The 19,242-nt window shown below is 56.3% G+C and overlaps 2 protein-coding genes across 5 annotated transcripts in view; both read right to left on the reverse strand.

Annotated features, from left to right (window-relative positions):
* Positions 1–535: 535 nt before the first annotated feature.
* Positions 536–16,920, reverse strand: CPNE6 (copine 6). 4 transcript variants are annotated; one of them, XM_077314952.1, is made up of 17 exons: positions 16,896–16,920; positions 8,642–8,810; positions 8,370–8,558; positions 7,403–7,477; positions 6,948–7,022; positions 6,623–6,706; positions 6,240–6,329; positions 5,335–5,433; positions 4,514–4,600; positions 4,204–4,263; positions 3,499–3,632; positions 3,354–3,408; positions 2,923–2,974; positions 2,030–2,163; positions 1,617–1,850; positions 1,314–1,485; positions 536–823 (listed from the first exon to the last, which is right to left on the reverse strand). In XM_077314952.1, exons 2-16 carry the CDS (start codon positions 8,792–8,794, stop codon positions 1,363–1,365), a joined length of 1,644 nt encoding a protein of 547 aa, XP_077171067.1. In that variant the 5' UTR covers positions 8,795–8,810; positions 16,896–16,920; the 3' UTR covers positions 536–823; positions 1,314–1,362. The 4 variants fall into 4 exon arrangements, with proteins under 4 accessions (XP_077171067.1, XP_077171064.1, XP_077171066.1 ...); XM_077314949.1 differs by lacking the exon at positions 16,896–16,920 and adding an exon at positions 14,691–14,933; XM_077314951.1 differs by lacking the exon at positions 16,896–16,920 and adding an exon at positions 14,682–14,810.
* Positions 16,921–18,346: 1,426 nt separating this feature from the next.
* The window catches only part of CARMIL3 (capping protein regulator and myosin 1 linker 3), a 40,097-nt gene continuing 39,201 nt past the window's right edge, over positions 18,347–19,242 (reverse strand). Inside the window, exons 40-41 of the mRNA XM_077315963.1 lie at positions 19,058–19,174; positions 18,347–18,962 (exon numbers count right to left, since the gene is read on the reverse strand). Coding sequence (XP_077172078.1) covers positions 18,937–18,962; positions 19,058–19,174 — 143 coding nt within the window. The 3' untranslated portion in view covers positions 18,347–18,936. The remainder of the gene's footprint in view (positions 18,963–19,057; positions 19,175–19,242) is intronic.

Below are 19,242 nucleotides of genomic sequence, written 5' to 3' on the forward strand. Positions count from 1 at the left end.
AGGAGGGAGCTTGGACACCGCTGGGACCGCTGAATAAGTCATGGCAACCAGAAGCATTGGCCTGCCTGGCTTCACAAAGAGTTGCTGCTTCTGAAAGGTGGCGGAAAGGAAAACGCAGGAAGTAACTCTGCCACCGTGCCCATTCTCCCCAGCACTAATCTTTTAATGCACTCTCCATCCCGCCTCCCCAGGGAGGAAGCGAGAGAAGGCAGCCGTAGATTTCTTCTGGCAGGCGGGATACCCAAGGCATCGGAAGACGCAGGAGCCAGTCCCAGTGCTTAATTTTTCAAGGGGGAGGGAGCCGGGACGACTGCGATGCTTTTAGCAGCCACGGAACGGGAGGGTGTTCAACAGGTAAAGCAGCCCCTAGCTCTGCCTGTTGAACTTCTGCCTGCCGCAGGCAAATTTTGCCTTTGCGGAAAGAAACCCAACCCTTTGAAGAAAGCATCAAATCCCTTGTCTCCGATTGCCGACGTTAGGAGATATTACAGGTGGGGGAAAAAAACGAAAGCTCAGAACGGAGAAGAGTTGTGTTCAAGAGAGGAGGTTTATTAAAGGGAAGAGGATTTCACCGTTGCAGGCTATCTGAGGGTGGGGTGGGGGGGAGATCCGGGAAGGGGGAGAGGGGGAAACAGCTGGCAACATCTGGGCAGGGGCCGGTTCCAGCTGCCATCCTGAGTCGTGGGCGAAGGCCCGAGGGGGCCGGAGCAGAAGCGCTCTCCTTTCTCTCTTTCTTCCCCACCCAAAGAGGCAGAGGGGCCGTTTCCTAAGGGACCGAGGGCCGGAAGACAGGCAGAGGTGAGGGGAAAGAGAAGACAGGCACCTGGGCAGGCAGAGAAAGAGAGAAACGAGAAAAGAAAAGGAAGGAAGAGACTTTTGAGGGCACACGGCCTGCGGCTTGAGTCGCTTTTGCAAGAGACCTACTTGGCCATGGTCAAGCTAGAGCAGCCATAACACATCTCCCATGTGCCCCTCCAGTCACACACCTCCCTCCCCGCCCTCCAGGTGCAGCTCCTCCTCCCACATCCCCCTTTTCCACTGACAGCAACATCTGGGGAGAGAGAGTCTTATCTTTAACCATACTGTCCTAGTGGCCATTTTGAGACCTATCCTGCGTTGCATTAACAATAACAACGATAAACACTTACTCTCTATTGGCCTCCTGCTCTCCAAAACACACTCTCCTCGAGATGCTGAAATTCTGCCTTGTATCCAAGGTCCTTTTGGCGTTTACAAGCCCGTTTCCCCACCACAACGGCCCTGCAAGGTCGGCCTGGCCGCCCTACCCCCTCGACCCCGGTCCCGGCACTCACATTCAGGTGCTGGACGGGCCGTGCCCGTGGGGAGAGGTGAACTGGGGTCTCACTGGGGCAACGAGGAGGAGGGCTTCTGGGTTGAGGGCCCGATCCCTTTGCTTCCGTAATACTCCACCACCTGCTTGGGGACCTCGGCCAGCACGTACTTGGCCAGAGCGTTGGCGGGAGCCTGGCAGAGAGAGAGAGAGAGAGAGAAAGAGGAGGGCGCTGGGATGGGGGAGGCAGCGGGGGCAGGAGACCACCCAACGGAGCGGAATCCCGCCTCGCAGGGCTTCCCGACGCCACCGGAGCGCCCCCCACCTTCTTGAACTCGCGGACGGGCACAAACTGGACGATGTCACGGACCGCCCGGCCCTCGTCCGACTCCAGCATCCCGCGGTCCCCGTTGAGCTCCCGCATGTCGGAGAAGTCGGCGTTCCCAATGCCCACGATGATGATGGAGAGCGGCAGCCTGGAGGCCCGGACGACGGCGTCACACGCCTCGGGCATGTCGCTCACCACCCCGTCCGTGAGGATCAGCAACACACGGTATTTCTGTGGGGCAGAAGAGTCGGCGGGGAGTGGGCAAACAGGCCACCTGAGGCCCCCTGTGCCGCCAGCCTGTTCCCCCACTCCTAATGCCTTTGGGGCGTGGTGCTGCCCCCCCCAGGTTCCTCCCAAACTCCCCCTGGGGGTATCCCGTGCCCCCCATCCCCAGCCACAGGCCAGCCTACCGTGGGCAGCCCTGTTTTCTCTTCCTCTGCTGCCGGAGCAGCCACCTTGTTGATGATGGGGGCGACGTTGGTTGGTCCGTAGAGCTGGATCTGGGGCAAGCAGCGCTTGTAGGCCTCGATCACCCCCGTGATCCCTGTGGGGAGGAGATGGAAGCGCCCCTGGTCGGAATCCCTGGGCCAAGGCAGGCGTGCGGTTCCGGACCCTGACCCCGAAGGCCCAGGGGAGCCCCATCTCATCACAGCTGGATGGTTGCTGGTTTGTATTGGGATGGGAGACCACCAAGGGAACCCAAGGGCCAACAAACTCTGAACGTCCCTTGCCTTCAAAGTCCTAGGGGGCTGCCGTGAGTCAGGTGCAAAGAACAAACAAACTGTGATTTTATGCACAGAGATGGTGAGCGGGTGGGCAGGAAGGGGTGTGTGCCAGTGTTTGTCTCTCGTGGCCGTTCCTTGCACACGCAGGGAATTGCTGATGGGCACTGTGGGATGGTGGGTGAATTTCCTCCAGGCCAGGCTGGATTCTGGAAATGTTTGGTGAGCTGGGAGAGAATCACTTGGAGATGAAATTGGGGTCACTGTGGCTGGGCAGGTAATTGTGAGTTCTTGCATAGATGACCCTGGAGGTCCCTTCCAACTCTGTGATGTCTTTAGAGCTTCATGAAAGGAGAGGATACAGTAGGACATTCCCCACCCACCACCCTTCCCTCGTGGGTAACCATGCTGTTGACTTGCAACCATTATCTAGCACAGAATCTTTTCTTATACCCTGGAACTCTTGTTGGACTAAGGTGCTTGCGAATGTGAATCTGTCCCTTTGCTTTAGAATCTCAAAACAGAAATTATTCTGCTCTGCTACCCAAGAAGTCTTGTCTATACAGAGCAAGGATTCTTACTTTCGCATTCTGGATTCTCCGGGTCAAAGTTGATCGCGAAATCGTGAGAAACCTGAAAAAGGATCAGAGAATCTCAAATTAGAGAGACCGCTGGAGCAGGGGGACTAATCCCCTCCCCTGAGCCTATTCTGCACACCACAGATAATGCACTTTCAATCCACTTTAGAAGTAGATTTTCCTGTTCCGCACGGGAAAATCCAGCTGCCAAAGCTCATTGAAAGTGCATTATCCCAGGGGTAGTCAACCTGTGGTCCGCCAGATGTCCATGAACTACAATTCCCAGGAGCCCCTGCCAGCAGGGGCTCCTGGGAATTGTAGTTCATGGACATCTGGCGGACCACAGGTTGACTACCCCTGCATTATCCTATGTGTGCAGAATGAGCCCTGGTTAATCTGAGCGCAGAAACACCCCCACCCCCCACAGGGCTTACCTCGAAGTCGGGAGGAATTCGTGCACCAAAACCAAAAGCCGGAAAGCGCTTGTCGCTGAAAGAGAGAAACAAGGTCGCAATGAAACCAGCTCCGGTTGTTGGGAGGTCTGCACGTGCTCAGTGAGGGACCGACTCCAGCGGCTACCTGTCGTAGTCCTGGCAGATCTCGCCCACCGAAGACAAGGTCTTCAGGTACTCGTTGGGTTCCTTTGGGTTGATGAAGTGAAGGGAGTGTTCGCTCCGTGGATCCCCGTTGGACGCCGTAAAGTCAATGGCCACCTGGGTAAGTAAGAGGATAAGGGATAAGCCACGGCCCCACCCAGTATTCACAGAATCATAACGTTGGAAGGCACCTCCTGGGTCATCTAGTCCAACCCGTTAAGGTTGTGAGTGTCCTGCATAATTCAGGGGGTTGGACTAGATGACTCTGGAGATCCCTTCCAACTCTATGATTCTAACCCTCTCGCTCATCCACTGTCACCTGCCACCCCCTTGAGCCTTCACAGAATCAGCCTCTCTGTCAGATGGCTCTCCAGCCTCTGTTTAAAAATCTCCAAAGATGGAGGACCCACCACCTCCCGAGGAAGCCTGTTCCACTGAGAAACCGCTCTGACTGTCAGGAACTTCTTCCGGAGGTTTAGACGGAATTTCTTTTGCATTAATTTCATCCCATTGGTTCTGGTCCGTCCCTCTGGGAAAGTCATTAAAGCTATTAATGTGTGGAACTCACCGCTGCAGGAAGCGGTGGTGATTTGGCTGACTCCCTTCCCTCCCTGCAAATCTCACCCCTAACCCCACCCCGCTCTTTGGGTGGCAGGGCTTTTTTCTTAGTCCTCCCAAATTCTCTTACCGTGAAGGAGATTTGCAAGCCCCCCATGATGTAATCCAGGAAGGTGTGGACTTTCTCCATCTGCAGATGCAAAAGTGGAAATCGGCTCTCTTGCTTGCTTTCTGAAGAGGAACAGATCCCCGGCAACCCACAGCCAGCCCCCTGCATCGGAGAACTGGGGCCGTTCGGGGCTGACAACTCGCAATGCCTGAAGCTTTGGGGAGCGGGATAACAGCAACACATGAAACAGTTCTGAAAGGACAGACCCGGGGGCAGTAACGGCGGATGCAATATGCATCGGCAGCCCAGCCCTTCCGCCACGGCAGCTCACCTTGCACTGCATGAGGACGATGTGCCCCGAGTTCTTGTAGTGCTTTTTCTTCTCGAGATACTTGTGGTTGATGCAAGCCCATTTCACCTGCCGGGAAAAATGACACGGTGGTCACTGAGAGCACCAAGGAGGAGAGGCGGGATCCGAGGTTCCCACAAGGGCTGGTTTCAGTGCCCTCCCTCTTTTCCTACCCCGCCTAGGAAGCAGGACAAGAGGTCCCCAGCAAGGAGCCCAGCAACACCTCTCCTGGGGCTCTTTAAGTGTTTTTAGAAAGTGGGCAGGGCTTTTGCCCAACAAGTATTCTGATTGGCTGAGCAGCGTTTTTAAAAAGGGTAAGCTGCAGCAGCCACTTTGGGCAGGGGTTGTCGAACTGCGGCCCTCCAGATGTCCATGGACTACAATTCCCAGGAGCCCCTGCCAGCGAATGCTGGCAGGGGCTCCTGGGAATTGTAGTCCATGGACCTCTGGAGGGCCGCAGTTTGACTACCCCTGACTTTGGGGCTGGTCCCATCTCCTCTGGCAGCCATTTGGGGGCTGCCCCCACCTCACTGTGCCGGAATTCCAAAGACGCCGGCAGATTCAAGAAGTTTGGGGACCCCTTAAGTAGAATCGCTCTCTCTCCCACCCTCGGAGAGACCTCCAGATGCCTAGGTGGTCCCCCCTCAATTTTATCCAATCGTTGTGTATCCAGAAGCCGGGAATGCATAGCGTGGATTGGCCAGCGCCCCTGGACGTCACCCTGCTGTGGTGCCCACGGCTGTTTTTCATTCTAACGCCTCGATTCCCATCCCCGGACGCCGTTTTTCTCCCCACTTCATTACCTCTTCTCCCGCGGAGGCCTGTAACATTTCCTGGAAGGTGGTGCTGAACTCGCCTATGTAGTCATGTTTGCCGCTGGAGTCGTGATCGTAAATGACACACTGGAGAGGGAAAGGGGGGACACAAGACAAGGCCTTTTTGGTGGCAGCCCCGCAGCAGTGGAACAAGCTTCCCAGGGAAATGCATCCAGCCTCCCCGGTTCTGACCCGTAGGAGGCAGCTGAAGAGAGTTTTATTGCGGAGTGCATTACATTTAAAAAGTCCTAAGCTGTCCTTCTACATTTTGGTTTCATGTATTTGTATATGGTCTTATCTTAGGCCTGTTATTTATACTATAAGCTGCCTTGAGCTCTGTAAGGAAGAAACGTGTCTAAATCTCTGAAATCAATATACTGATGACGGAGTTTTAGGTTTAAAAAAAATGTTAATGGTGATTCGTTGCTCAGATTATTACTTCACTAAGAACAATTGTTCCAAGTAAAAATGCACCTTGTTAGATTTAAGAGACAATCGTCACAACAGCCCCCTTGTGAGGTAGGCCAGCGATAGGGTTCCCGTAATGCAGGTGGGGGACTGTCTCTCAGCCAATCCCGGATCAGCTAAAAAACCCTTTGAATATTCAGAGCAGAGGTGAAATTTGAGCCCAGGGCTTCCTGGTCTGCAGCCATCTCCCAGCCTCTAGGCTAGAACATAGCTTGGTAACACTGTCTTTTTCCTGCACCCGTCCAAAGTGGGTTCACCAAAAAGGCACTTCGCCACCCGGATGTGAGATCTTGGGCTACCAGCTGCATCGGCAGCCTCTTCTTTCAGAGAGCTTCGGGGTCTCGGGGTCTCAGGTCTCAGCCCCCCGCCCCAAATACGGCCCTGGACCCTCTTCCCACAAGAGTCACAACCTCTGCCGGGCTCACCCTGATGGTCTTGTCTGGGTCACAACTGCACAGGGACTGCAGGGAGACACGGAAGGCCTCCCACCGGGGGCTCAGGTTGTTCTTCACCACCTGGCACAGAACAGGGAGAGAAACGACACCCAAAACATCAGCCAAGGCAGGGATCCGGAGGACCGGGGTGGCACCTGTGGCCCTTGCACCGAGGGTTGGAAAACCCCTGGAGATTTGGGGGGCAGAGCCTGAGGAGGGAGGGGTTCAGTGGACTGTAAGGCTGTAGAGCCCCCCCACCCCCCAAAAGCAGCCATTTCTCCAGGGGAACCCATCTTGCTCAACTGCAGATCGCGTATCACCATAACAGAACTCCAGGGGCCACCTGGAGGTTGGCACCCCTAGCCTAGCCTCACCTCTGTCCTCCAGACTAACTGCTCCGTGCTGTTGCTGTTCACTTTGTAGATCTCCAGGAACGGGTCGGACTTGCTGAAGAAATCCTACAAGGGGGGAGGAAACCGTTCCAGCAGAGGTAAGCAGGGGGCGGGCGAACGTGCACAAGCGTCACTCCAGCCCAGAGACCCTCCCTGTCCTTTCTCTCTCAATTAGAAGCAGCAGGACGGAGGCTGAGTGCCCTCCGTTGGGCCAAAACTTCCCAAAACAAATGTTAAGAGCTTTCCGCTTCTTCCTCCACCCAAAACTCAGGGGGGCCTGCAGACCAGCGTCCCTCTCGGTGCCTACCTTATCATCCAGTTCCTGGCCGTGAAATTCCAGCTGCACAAACTCGTTGGTTCGGGACACTTCCTCGGCTTCGATCTGGCAAAAGAAAACAGCCGGGGCTGATAAATCAGTGCGCTCCCAAGATCCCCACTGTGAGCACCCAAACGTAATAAATAGGCCCGCTGTGCACAAGCATCACTGAAGGGGCGTATAAGATCCCAGGAAGCAGCCTTATCAGGAGCATTATTTTCCTGACCTCAGGGGGTTCACTAGTCCAGGGTTCCCCAACACGGTGCCCACGGGCACCATGGCATCTACCAGGACTTCCATCGGAGCCCTCTAGAAAGTGGGCCGGGCCTAGCTTCTTCCCCCACTTTTCAAAGACCTGCCCTGGGCTTTCTCCTCGGCCTGGCGGCCCCTGCAGAAGCACAGCCGTTCTCCCCCCTGCAACCCCCACTCCGAGGGGATCCCGGTACCGTGATGGTCGAGTTCCCTGCGGGCTCTCCACTGGCCAGCGCCAGCTGCTTCGTGGCTTTGGTCTGGGAGACAATCTGGAGCACGGCGATGGTTGAGCCACAGGGATAAAGGGGGAAAGGTGGAATTAGTCACAGGGAAGGGAGGAAGGCTGGAAGATTACTTCTGCCTTCCCCCCGCCCCCCACGAAAAAAGACAGCAGTGCAAAATTGATTCATTTCCTTCATTTATATCCCGGTTTTCTCCTCAAAGGGGACCCGAAGCGGCTTATCATTTTCTCTTCTCCCCCATTTCATTCTCACAACAACCTTGTGAGGTAGGCTAGCGGGGCCTGAGAGGTTGTGACCAGCCCAAGGGGACCCAGCAGGCGGGAATTCGAATCCACGAGGCTCCGATCCTTGCAGCCGCGATGCCACACAGGCTCTTGACTCGAGGCCCGATTTCTCCACCTTGATTAAAAGCGGCCAGCAGAAATGGCTGCCGTCCCTCACCGATTCACCACAGAACGGTCAGGCCTTAATCCACAGCTTGGTTCTCTGCCAATCTTGGCCGGCCGGCAGAAACAAGCCAACCTTTCCGGCTCCTGCGGGTTCCTTGCAAGAGCCAACAACGGGCAGACTCTGCCCAAGGCCCAGAAATCAGGGAGGTTTGGGTGCCAAGGGACCGGGGGTGGGGCTGGTCTTCTTCTCCTGCCCACGTTTCCCTCCTTTGGGCAAGCCCCTCCTGAGGAAGTCATTTTCTGATCCTCCAAACAGCTTCATATTCTTCGCAAAACTCCTTCCCTCCCCTGCAACCGTGGCCCATGGCTTGGGGAGCAGCCCCAGAGGTGGGCTTGAGGGGTGGGGCATGGTGTTCCTTTCCCATAGCTTGCCAACTATAGGTGGGGAAATTCCCGGAGAATTTTTTTGCGGGTTGGAGTTCGAGGAGGGCAGGGTTTGTCTGCTGGGGCAGGGGGAGAACCGGCCTTACCTGCCCCAGAGAGCATTCGACCACCCCTAACAGGGGGCCCAGCTCCGAGCCCCCGTCCTCCGCCCCCTCCCCGCCGGCGTCAAAGACTTCGAATTTCAGGATCTGCATCTCTTCGAAGAAGTAGTCCAAGGCGAAGACGTGGGCAAAGACGGGGTTCTGGGAGCCACGCAGGACCTCGGAGCGCCCCACCTGCGGAGAGACACACACGGGCGGCGGTCAGGAGGCCAAGGGGCCGGGTTCGGACCACCCCCGTCAAGGAGCAGCGCCCCTACCTCAGTCCACTGCCCGTCGCTGAACAGCTGGAGCATCACGCAGGGATCCGGCTTGACGGTCTCCTCGCGCAGCAAGAGGCTCCAGCAGGAGACGCGGAGCTCCACCCGGGAGGCCCCGAGGGCCACAGGCTGGGAGTCGATCCCTTCGGACATGGCTTCCGTCTGGCGTCTGCGGGAGAGCAAAGCCGGGAATCATTCACAACAGGCGTTCCGCATCGGAATGCCGGTTAATTTCTGAGGATTCCAGCGTGTTTCACAACCAGGGGTACCCAACAAGGTGCCCGGGGGCACCGAGGCCTCCACCAGCCCCCTTTTCCAGGCGCCCTCAGAGAAATCTGGGCTCCTGAGGGCCCGCTGCAGATCTGAATGCCTGTGCAGGAGGCTGCCTCTGGCTTTATTCCCTCGCGGACTGCCTCTGTGGTGGCCATTTTGTGGCTCCGTCCACCAACCTGTGGCCGAATTCCAAACGAGGACCCGTTTTAAAGTATCGGCCTGTCTCTTGGAAGAGAACTGATGGTCAATGAGGACAGACCCACCATGCCCTTATTGCGGCTAAAAGAGCTGGATTGCAACGCTGGTGATAAATGATTCATTTACCGAACAACGTCATCAATATTTGAACGCAAGGCATAGAGATGACAATTCAGCACGGACTTCCCTTTAGATATCGGGAAAACGTTTGTAGAAACTTATGTATAGATTTGTTTCGACTTTATATATATTCCTCCCTTTTAGTTACGGGTTTTTAAAGTTTTTTCCTTTCCCATTCACCCCCTTTAAGGAAGAAAGATAAAAGATTAAAAGAAGAGGGGGGGGGGAAATGGACAATGTGGACAGGAAAGTCAGTTTGGGGCAGCTGGAAACAAGAAAGGAAGGATAATTGAGCTCCCAATCAGTGGGTGATTTCCGGCGGAACAAGCAGACGGCTCTGAGCCATGAAGGAAATGCACTTTGTGCATTCTCAGAGGCGCTTTTGCCAGCACCATAGCCCAGGGACGGCCGACGGCAGACATTTTTTAAAAACCAAACTGCGTTGATACCCCACCATTCTCCCCAAGAGGAGTACGAAATGGCTCACACCATTCTGTCCACCTCCATTTCATCCTCCCAACAACCCTGTGAGGTAGGTTCAATGGAAAGAGCGCGATGGCCCACCGTCACCAGCAGGCAACTATGGCAAAGTGAGGATTCGAACTCGGTTCTCTCAAATTCTAGGCTGACATTGACCTGTGCACCACACTGGCTCTCCATAAAAAGACGCCAGACTGTAGTTTGAGACCCTAAAACTACAAAAATAAATAACAGTTGGAAAGATTTTTCTCTCAGTAATCCCAAAAGCACAGGTGGTGGGAGAACGAAGGTGAGAGAAAGGCACTCTGCACCTGCTCAGAAGCCCTCTCTTCTTTCACCGCCTCTCCACCTGTTCCCAGGTGAGGAAGCACTTGAATCTCCTTCCTTCCTGGCTCTACTTGCAGGGGCCGCTGGCAGGGCAGGGAGAGAGAGCTATTGATCCCTCCAAGCTGGCACGGGAGCCTTTGGGCCCGACGACGGTGCTGAATAAGCCTTTCCTGGCCTGAGTTATAAATTTATGACTCTGCGGCCCGGGCGGCTGGTTTGGCTCTCGCCTGGGATCTGAGTCAGGTCAAATCCTGGATGTTTTCAAGCAGAAGGCTGGGGAGGGAAGCTTCTCTCCGGGGAGAGAGAGGGAGGAAAATCGGTGTGAGCACAGAGGGCGGGAGGCTGAGTGTTGGAAGAGATGCCGTGACCACGCTCTCCAGCCAGGGTGCCCACCCATGAAGCCGCTCAGTCCCACCCTTCCCAGCCTCCCCTCGTCTCCTCGCTTCTGCCAGCTTCTCCCACCGTTCCCTGCAGCATTACTGGGTGCCAACTCCAGCCTGTAAAATTCCTGGAGACTTGGGGGGGGGGGAGAAACGGACCTCAGCAGGGTACATGGTTGCCATCCTCCAGGTATCGTCTGGAGATCCCCCAGATTACAACCAAATCACTTATTTCTTATTTATTTTGAACACCGATTGCATTTGTCCTGAGAGAGAGAGAGAGCTGCCTTAGAAGTTGGGAGTCTCTCTTTCCTTATATCACATTCTCACTGTCTCTGAAGAAGGGTGCCGGGCCTCCCGAAAGCCCGGCCACAAATTTTATGAGCCTTTAAGGTGCTGCTGGACTCTGGCTCTGTCCTGAAGCTAAATCAGTGAATATCGGGCCCATCGTGACTGGGAGTCTTTTAAGCCGGACTACCGGGCCCGATCCAGGCAGACCGAACGGAAGCCCAGAGAGCCAGTTTGGTGTAGTGGTTAGGAGTGCGGACTTCTAATCTGGCATGCCAGGTTCGATTCTGCACTCCCCCACATGCAACCAGCTGGGTGACCTTGGGCTCGCCACGGCACTGATAAAGCTGTTCTGACCGAGCAGTAATATCAGAGCTCTCTCAGCCTCACCCACCCCACAGGGTGTCTGTTGTGGGGAGAGGAATGGGAAGGCGACTGTAAGCCGCTTTGAGCCTCCTTCGGGTAGGGAAAAGCGGCATATAAGAACCAACTCTTCTTCTTCTTCTTCTTCAGATGCCGTCGAGCCGGACGGCGTAGTCGCGAGCCAGGTCGCTGGGACGGAGCCAGGAAGGCAATCTGCCTCTATGCAGATGACCTCAGCAAAAGCTCTTCTGCCCACGAAGACTCTCTCGGAGCAGGTGGCAAACACACCAGGGGGTACAGGAGCGCGTGCCCCAAGCAGGGGGGCTCTTCGGGGAAGAAATCCCAGATCAGCTGGAGGCTCAAAACTTTTTTGACGCCGCAGCAGTTTCTGGGACGTGCAAAGGTGGATTTGGGGGAAGGAAGTTCCCCGCTGCTTCCAAAAGCAGCAAACCGCCAAACTGAACCTCTTCCCAGCAGGCTAACATTTCACGTGGAAAACGGGAGGGGGGAGTGTGTCCATAGAAGAGACACTTGTGCATCCAGAGGTGGTACAGGCCTGCGCGAGGACTATACCACGTGGCCGGCTGCAAGGGGCTGAGAAACGACTCCGTGAAGCTACAAAAAGACTGCTCCTTGCTTGTCCCCAAAAGAGGGGGGTAGGTGGCAGTGACGCTGCCCAACCCCCACCCAGTGTCCAAGAATCAAAAGACCCCCCTACCACCCAGCCCACCCCACCCAAGCGCTTTATCTAAAAACCTGTTCCTGACAGTCTGACATTCAGGGCAGCAGGAATGAACTACAGTCCTATATGAAAGGCAGGCAGATATGAAAGAGGAGTCTACTTGTCGTGCATCTGCACGAGTCCCTGTTCTGGCAGAAGGCTTGGCTGTGTCTCTGCACCCTGGAGAGAATAGATTTATTTGGGCTTTGTTTCTTCCCCCGCTCCCCGGCACACTGTCCCTCCCCACACACACTTCCTCCGGTCTTCAGAAGGGCCAACAACACAGTAATACAACAGCAGCAAACTCCAGAATCAGCCTGCAGCCCAGTTCAACGCACCATCTTCTTTTGCCCAGAAATTCGCGAGCAGACCAGCCACAGAAGAGGCTTACAAAGTTTACCAAACCTGGATTGGGCACTTGCTGTACCAAGGGGTGAGTCTGCTCTTCTAGAGAAAGCAGATGAGCCAACAGAGACCAAGCGGACCTCTCCGAATAAAGCCCCTTCAAGATGTTGTGGGTCAGAGATAAGCCAGCAGGCGGGTTTCTCAGGAAGGGACCCCATCCTGCCTCCTGCAGGGACGTAGCTGGCCTCCAGCCCCACAGCAAGGAAAAGCTGGTTCAGAAGGAGGCACAGTTGTAACAGATAATCTGGCAGAGACACACTGGGCAGACTCTCCTGCTTACGAGAAGCATTCGACTGGACCAGGAGCAAACTGATCTTGCAAGCTCAGAAATACAGCAAGCTCTCTCCCAAATACCCCAAGCTCCTCCAGCCTTTGGGGTTCTCAGCCTTTGAAAATGGAACAGCTTTCCCTGGGAGAGATTCCCTGCTAATTTAAGACCATCAAGGGAATTTGGGAAGGAAAGGGAATTTTGGAAGGACTCCAAATGCTCCCCTGGAGAAAACTGCTCCACTGAGAGGGATGTAACCCAGGAGATAAAACGAACCTTCTATTTCTCTTCTCTGGAAACCATTTAAGTTTACTGTATAGGAATGCAAGTCTCGGAGGTTCATAGGACTCTCAATCAGGTAGAATTGCCAAGAATGCAAACGTTTTGCTGGATCAGTCTATCACTCTGACTTGTGCAAAAGCCAACCAGGAGGCTGCCGGAAGCACTTTAGCGGGGCCCGAGGGAGACAGCTGCCCGCTCAGGCACTCAGATAAATTGCCCCTGATTATGGAGGCTCCATTTTGTGATCAGAGCTAAGAGCCTCTGGTGGAGCTATCCTTCAAATTCCCAGGGGTGGCCAGATTACTCTAAGGCAGCAAAAACGAAAGAGGAAACCGGTCATCATATGGCATAGGCTCAAATCCACAAAAACCTGTTCTTCCACAATGGTTTTTTTTTTTTAAGTAACACAGGTCTCTTTATCCTCCCTTTATTGGTCGAATCAATTCAAAAAGCTGGCGGAAACAGCTGCCAACTCATAGCAATTCATTCCAATGGCGATTTGGCATTACTTGAAATATCACTTTTCCCCCTGTGAATTTCTCTGTGACAAAGAACTCTGTCAGACTCAAAACCCTGCACGCGCATCCACAAAATCCAGTCCACTAAATATTATCATTTTGCCCATTTTCAAAGCAACACAGTAAAGATGCTTGCGGGGTATCTAACAAATACACACACACAAAGAGAAAACACAGCCTGGGACATACAGTCCTAGAGGGGACACAGGCAGGATCATGCACTAGCTACACAAAATGCACAACTTGTGAGGATACAGAAACACCTGCACATGATGGGGAACGCATGAATCCAGGAAGGAGAGGTGATCCAACGGGCACAACCTGCCAGGTGCTGGCCTACACAGAGAGGGGTCAGCACCCCAGCAGCTAGCACTGACCCACGGCATGCAGCAGGCACCCCTCCAGAGACCCACAAGGAAACGGAAACTTGATGGCAACACAGCTGTGAGAAATGGGAAACGTCAGGCTCCGGGGGGGGGGGGGGGAGGCAGAAATGCTTATGGGAAGAGACACCAAATACACAGGTGAACACAACATGCTTTTACACTCAATAAGCAGCACACATAAAAACATCTGCCAATGAGAGATCCCAGACTTGGGAGACACGGATTCGAATCCTGCTCAGCAAAATTAACCGGAGTGCCTGCTCCCGTTAATTCCACAGCAGAGTTCCCTTCCTGTGAGGCTGAAAGACGAATAAAAACACTAACTGAACTCCTGGCTTTGAGCAGATGGTGGTCCATCATAGCCCAACGGCAGCTCCCTGTTTGGTTAGCCAAGAACCGAAACTGGCCAAGGGCGGCCACCCCTCCCCATCTAGCCTAGGGAACCAGGCAAGGGACATACCCCAAATGCCCTCAGGGGGCCCAAACAGCCCTGCAGGACAACGCACCCCCCCCCCGAAAGCTAATTGGGACACCTGAGGGCAAGGGACCCGTAGCCGCCCCTCCAAGATGCGCTGCCTCTGGCCATGGAGGCTCCAGGCGGCTCCGGAGGCTGCTCGCGGCGCCCCTCGCGCGGGAATCGGCCCGCTCGCCTCCGGGAAGCCGCTGGGAGCCTCCCTCGCCAGGGGTGACTTTCACGGGTCCTCCCTGCGCCAAGCAAGCCCGGCGGGGACGCCTTGTCCGGCCTGGCCAGCCAGCGACAGGGAAGGGGCGGCGGCGGCGCCTCTCTGCAGCAGCCTCCGGGAGGGGCTCGTCCAGCCAACCAGTCCGCAGCCGGCCAGCCGCCGGGGCGCTCCGGAGACGCGGGGCCAAGATGCGCCCGCCCGGGAATGCGCAGCTCCTGCAGCAGCAGCCGCGGCGGACCAGACTGGAGACTCCCGCCGAGGGGCGCCCCGTCCAGCCCTGCAGCCCTGCAGAGGGACTCCCGGGGACGGCGTGGCCCAGGGCGGGGCGGGGAGGGGTGGCCTGCCTACCTAGCCTACCTGGGGGCCGCGTCTGGCTCTGCAGCGCCCGTGCCGTCCCGTCCCGCGTGCCGTGCCGCCCGTGCGCGCCCGCTGGCTCCCGCTGCCCGGCTGGCTCCTGGTGCCGCTGTCACGTTCCCCTCCATCCCCGCGCGCCCTGGCTCCGCCCCGGCCCGCCGCCGCAGTCGAGGGAGGGAGGGAGGCAGGCAGGGAGGGAGCGGAGAGGCGCCCGCGCGGAGCCCCAGCCGGCTTGCCTCTCCTTCCCAAGGCAAGGTGCTAGTCCTCGGGAGGGTAGGGGCCCACCACGCAGGCGCATCGCCCTCCTCACCTTTCTGCAGCGCTATGAGTGGATTTGCAGCCCTTCTTTTGGGGCAGGCTCAGTCTCTGAGCATGTGCAGAGAGAGCTTTCCTGGTGTCTGCCGGTCCCTTTTGCACAGCCGAGGCTGAAAGAAAGCGGGTTCCTTTAAAGAGGGGCACCAGAGGAGGATTTTGTGGACTGCGGGGACCTCCTTGACCCAGCTGAGCCTGAACTCTCCCCACAAGCTCTTCACTACCCAAAGGAGTCTCAAAGCAGCTTACAAACCCCTTTCCCTTCTTCTCCTCACAACAGTCGCCCTGTGAGGTGGCTGGGGCTGAGTGAGCTCTGAGAGAACTGCGACCGGCCCAAGGTCACTGGCTCTCAACCCCCTCAGCAGAGGCCACTGGACTCGGGTTGAATTGCAAGAAGGCCAAGAGCCACCGGGAAAGACAACCCAGCGAGGCAAAAACGGAAGGCCAGCCAGAGTGGGCGGGCTCCGTCAGAGAAGCCATAAGGGGCCCTCTGCGAATGAGCGGGTGATGAAGGGCACTGATTCTTAGGGTCTCCACCAGCTGGAAGGTGTGGGGAGTAGGAGGCCAGATCTCGCCCTAGGTCTGAGTCCCGAGGGACCGTGTCCCTCGCTGCCTTTGAACTGGGAGCCTGGAGGAGCCTCAGGAGGTCCGCTTTCCCCATCAGGGCCAGGCCCCTGTGGGGGCAGCACATTAAGAGAGCAGGTGTGGGTTAGCAGACTGGGGGGGGGGGGCTAGGCTCCTGGGAGACCCAGGTTCGAATCCCCACCTCCATGAGCAACCATGGCCCTTGTGAACTCACCACCTGGCCTACCTCAGAAGGCTGTTGTGAGAGAATGGAGCCTCAGCTGGGAGAAAAGTTAGTTATAAATAAATCCAAATGATGAACCAGGAGGTTTCGTTGTAGGGCCAGGAGGGGGCGGCCGTCCCTTGCTTGGGGTGACACAACACGGCTGACACAACCTTCTCGTTCTCCCCAAAATCTCTCTTAAGCGCCAGCCGGGGGGAGGGGAAGGACACACTTCCAACGCTCTGGGTTTCAGACCAAGGATCTGTGTTGGAGCACATGGGCGTGCGCTCATGCACCCAATTGCACACTGCAGATGGCACCGATCCGCCCACCGCGCACCATACTCATTTCCTCTCAAAGCCAGGAGGGCGTTTGCTTCTCCGCAGAGGGTGCTGCTGCTCGGCAAGCAGAAGGTCACGATCCGCTCAGAATAAGTCCCCGCAGCTGCGGTGGGTGAAGCGCCCTGCGGGGGGCATGCCTTGGCATCCTCCCACTCCCTCTGACAAGGCATCCACCCGCCCCCCACGAGGTTTTGATGCCTGGAGACTCCAGGGGGGACCCAAGGCCCCCAAGAGAGGAAGCGAGCGCAATATTTTGCATCCGGCATCTGTAGCCAGGGTGCGAGCAGCGGGTGGGCCACACGGCCTGGAGCACCCATGGGCCATATCCACCTCTCCCCTCCCCAGGAGAAAAGCCAGCCCTTTGGCGAGGATGTAAAAAGGGTGACCCACATTTCCCAAGATCTTGGGGTCGCATGGGAGACCCCCAAGGATGTCCAGGGCCGCTCGCCTCTCCACCCCTCTTGCCTTGGAAGCCCCATGGTTGGGGGGGGGGGCTAGGTGGGCCGCAACTGGACGCCACTTCCCACCTCCAAAGGAGCAACTTTCCTTCACGAATCAGGAAAAAGGCTGCCCCAAAAACCTCGGCGGGATGGGTGCCCCCTCCCCATAGGGGCTCTGCTCCAATTCCCACCCTTCCATGCCCCCCACCCAAGCAATTCCCCCTTTGCTGGATCATGCCGGCTCCCCCACCCACCCCCAAACCTCACTCTTCCCCAGTTCGAGCCCTCGAATCTCCTGGTCTTCCCCAACCCAGAGATGGCAACCCACCGAGTAGACAGTTGCAACGCTGGGAGACCTCCAGGCGGGAGTTGGCAGCCCTGCGGTGGACCCGCCAGCCGTCTCGGGTGCGGATGCGGGGCAGAAATGCGCGTTTAAAGCAGGCGCGAATGCGGGAGCGCTGCTGCCCCCTGCTGGCCTGGCCTCTTAATTCCCGCCGGCCGCCGCGGCCGCCTGTTGGCCGCGCCGCTGCTGCCACCTGCTGGCCACCTGGGAACGCCGCAGGGATGCTCGCCCGCTTGCGAACTCCATGTGGGCGCATCTTGCGCCGGCGGCCAAGGTCAGCGGAGGATCGCTCGCTCCGTGGCGCAAAGCGTCCATCAAAGCAGCCAGGCGTCAAGCCGGATCCGTCGGAAGGGCGGCTGGGAACCGAGGGGGTGGGCGAAACCCTAATTGCAAAATGGACCCCGCTGCAGTTCCGCCCTGCTAAATTATCCCTTATGAACCCCATTCGTTTTGCAAGGAAGGGAGAATTGGGGGTCCCACAGAGCCTTTAGCCTCGCTCTGGCTTTCCCTGAAAACTCTGCCTTCCTGGTCTGTCTCCTCGGAAGGAAGCCCCCTTGGACAGCTGCCCTGCAATTTTCCTTTGGAACTTACCCCTCCCCTCCCTCCCCCCAAAATCTTCTGAGCTGGGAGCTTAATTCCTTTTTCAATTACGTCCTGTTTACCTGAATGGATCCTTAATCACTTCATCTTCCATTGGAGGAAGGATTTAATTACTCTTTTTCATCCTTGGCAAAGAAAAGCAATCACTAATTATTTTTTTCCCTTGTTCATGATTTCTTTCCCCCTCTATACCCTTTCACAATGATTGTGTCATTATGGATTCCTGGTCTGGGAAGCCGGGAAAATTGGAAGCTTCTGAACAAAAATGTGTCCGTAAGGGACCTAGAGCAGAGGTAGTCAACCTGTGGTCCTCCAGATGTGCATGGACTGCAATTCCCATGAGCCCCTGCCAGCATTTGCTCATGGGAATTGTAGTCCATGAATATCTGGAGGACCACAGGTTGACTACCCCTGACCTAGAGCAGCAAGTGAGCAGAAAAGCGGCCCTGATTGGTCCTGGTTTGTACTGGGATGGGAGACCCCTGATTCTGTCCCCTCGGACCCTACTGCTTCCTAGGTAGACCCCTTGCCTGATCCAGCAAGGATACGTTCTTCTGGCCAGCATTAGAACCCCATATTAATTCTAATTTGCCAGAAAGAATGGCTCATTTAGGCTATTCACCTTCTTTCTCTTTTTAATAGCTGTTTGGGGGCAAGTTTTGCATTTAAAAGATTTCTCTCTCCTCTGTGACGGGGACAGGACGAGATCGGCTGGAAGTGGGTATTTAGGAACAGAGGTTTGCTGCTAGGAAAAAGACAGACGTTCCTTTCTTTCCCGGCGGGTTCCCGTAGAAAGACACGGCACCGAGGAAGAACTGCCTGCCAAAGTCTTTTGATTTCCATATATAATTTATTAATATTCTCTTCCTTTTGTACAAGCTGAAAATAGAACAGTGAGAATGTAAGGAGGGAAGAAAGAGCAGCAAGAGGGTCAGGCCTGCGTGGTGGGGCGATCCGCATAGTAAAAGGAGGAGGAGACGGACGGCCGAGAAGTCAGCGGTGGGATTCCCCTCCCAGGGAGGAGACCTTTGGGCCAGTCTCAACACCCTCAAATTGACGGGGTGAAAGGGGGGCGGGATTCACTGTGGCTTTTTCCCAGCCCCCCCCCATATTAAAAGAGGGTGCTGTGTCCTTCTGGAAGATGGAGGAGATGGATCAACCCCAAAAGCAAGGGAAGAAAACAGGCACAAACGGAGGGGGGAGAGAAGAATGGGTGGGGGGATCAGCAGCACTGGAGACCAAGCAGGTCTCGGATGGTTTTTGTAGGTTGTGGGGATGAGCCCCCCCTGTGGAAGGGGGACCCCCGGGCTGGGGGGTCTCCCGTGCCACTCTGCCTTGGGCAGGGCTCACGTCCCCTTGCTCTGGTTATCCGGAGATGAAAAGGCAACGCAGCTTCCGGCCTCGTTGTCGAGGGAACGCCTGTCCATCATTCTGGCCCAGATTCGGGAGTTCCTGAAGAAAGAAGGAGCTATAAAGGGGGGGGGGAGAAAGGGGAGGTGGGGGGGAGCATGGGTGAATCCTCCACGCGGGTTGGCCTTCCTACCTACCCGCAGTCCGATCCGCTGGCAGAACGGGGTGGGCAAAGGCGGGGCGAGGCTTCCAGTTGGGCGGGCTGCAGTCAGGAGGGGGGGGAGGGGGGTCAGGCAGGGGCAGGTCCCTGGCTCCTGGGGTAGGGGGAAGGAGAGGCGGTTAGAGACAGGGAAACAGACACTCCGGAGGGGTGCAATCTCCC

Source organism: Paroedura picta, chromosome 16 (assembly GCF_049243985.1).
Source record: "Paroedura picta isolate Pp20150507F chromosome 16, Ppicta_v3.0, whole genome shotgun sequence".
Taxonomy (NCBI): domain Eukaryota; kingdom Metazoa; phylum Chordata; class Lepidosauria; order Squamata; family Gekkonidae; genus Paroedura; species Paroedura picta.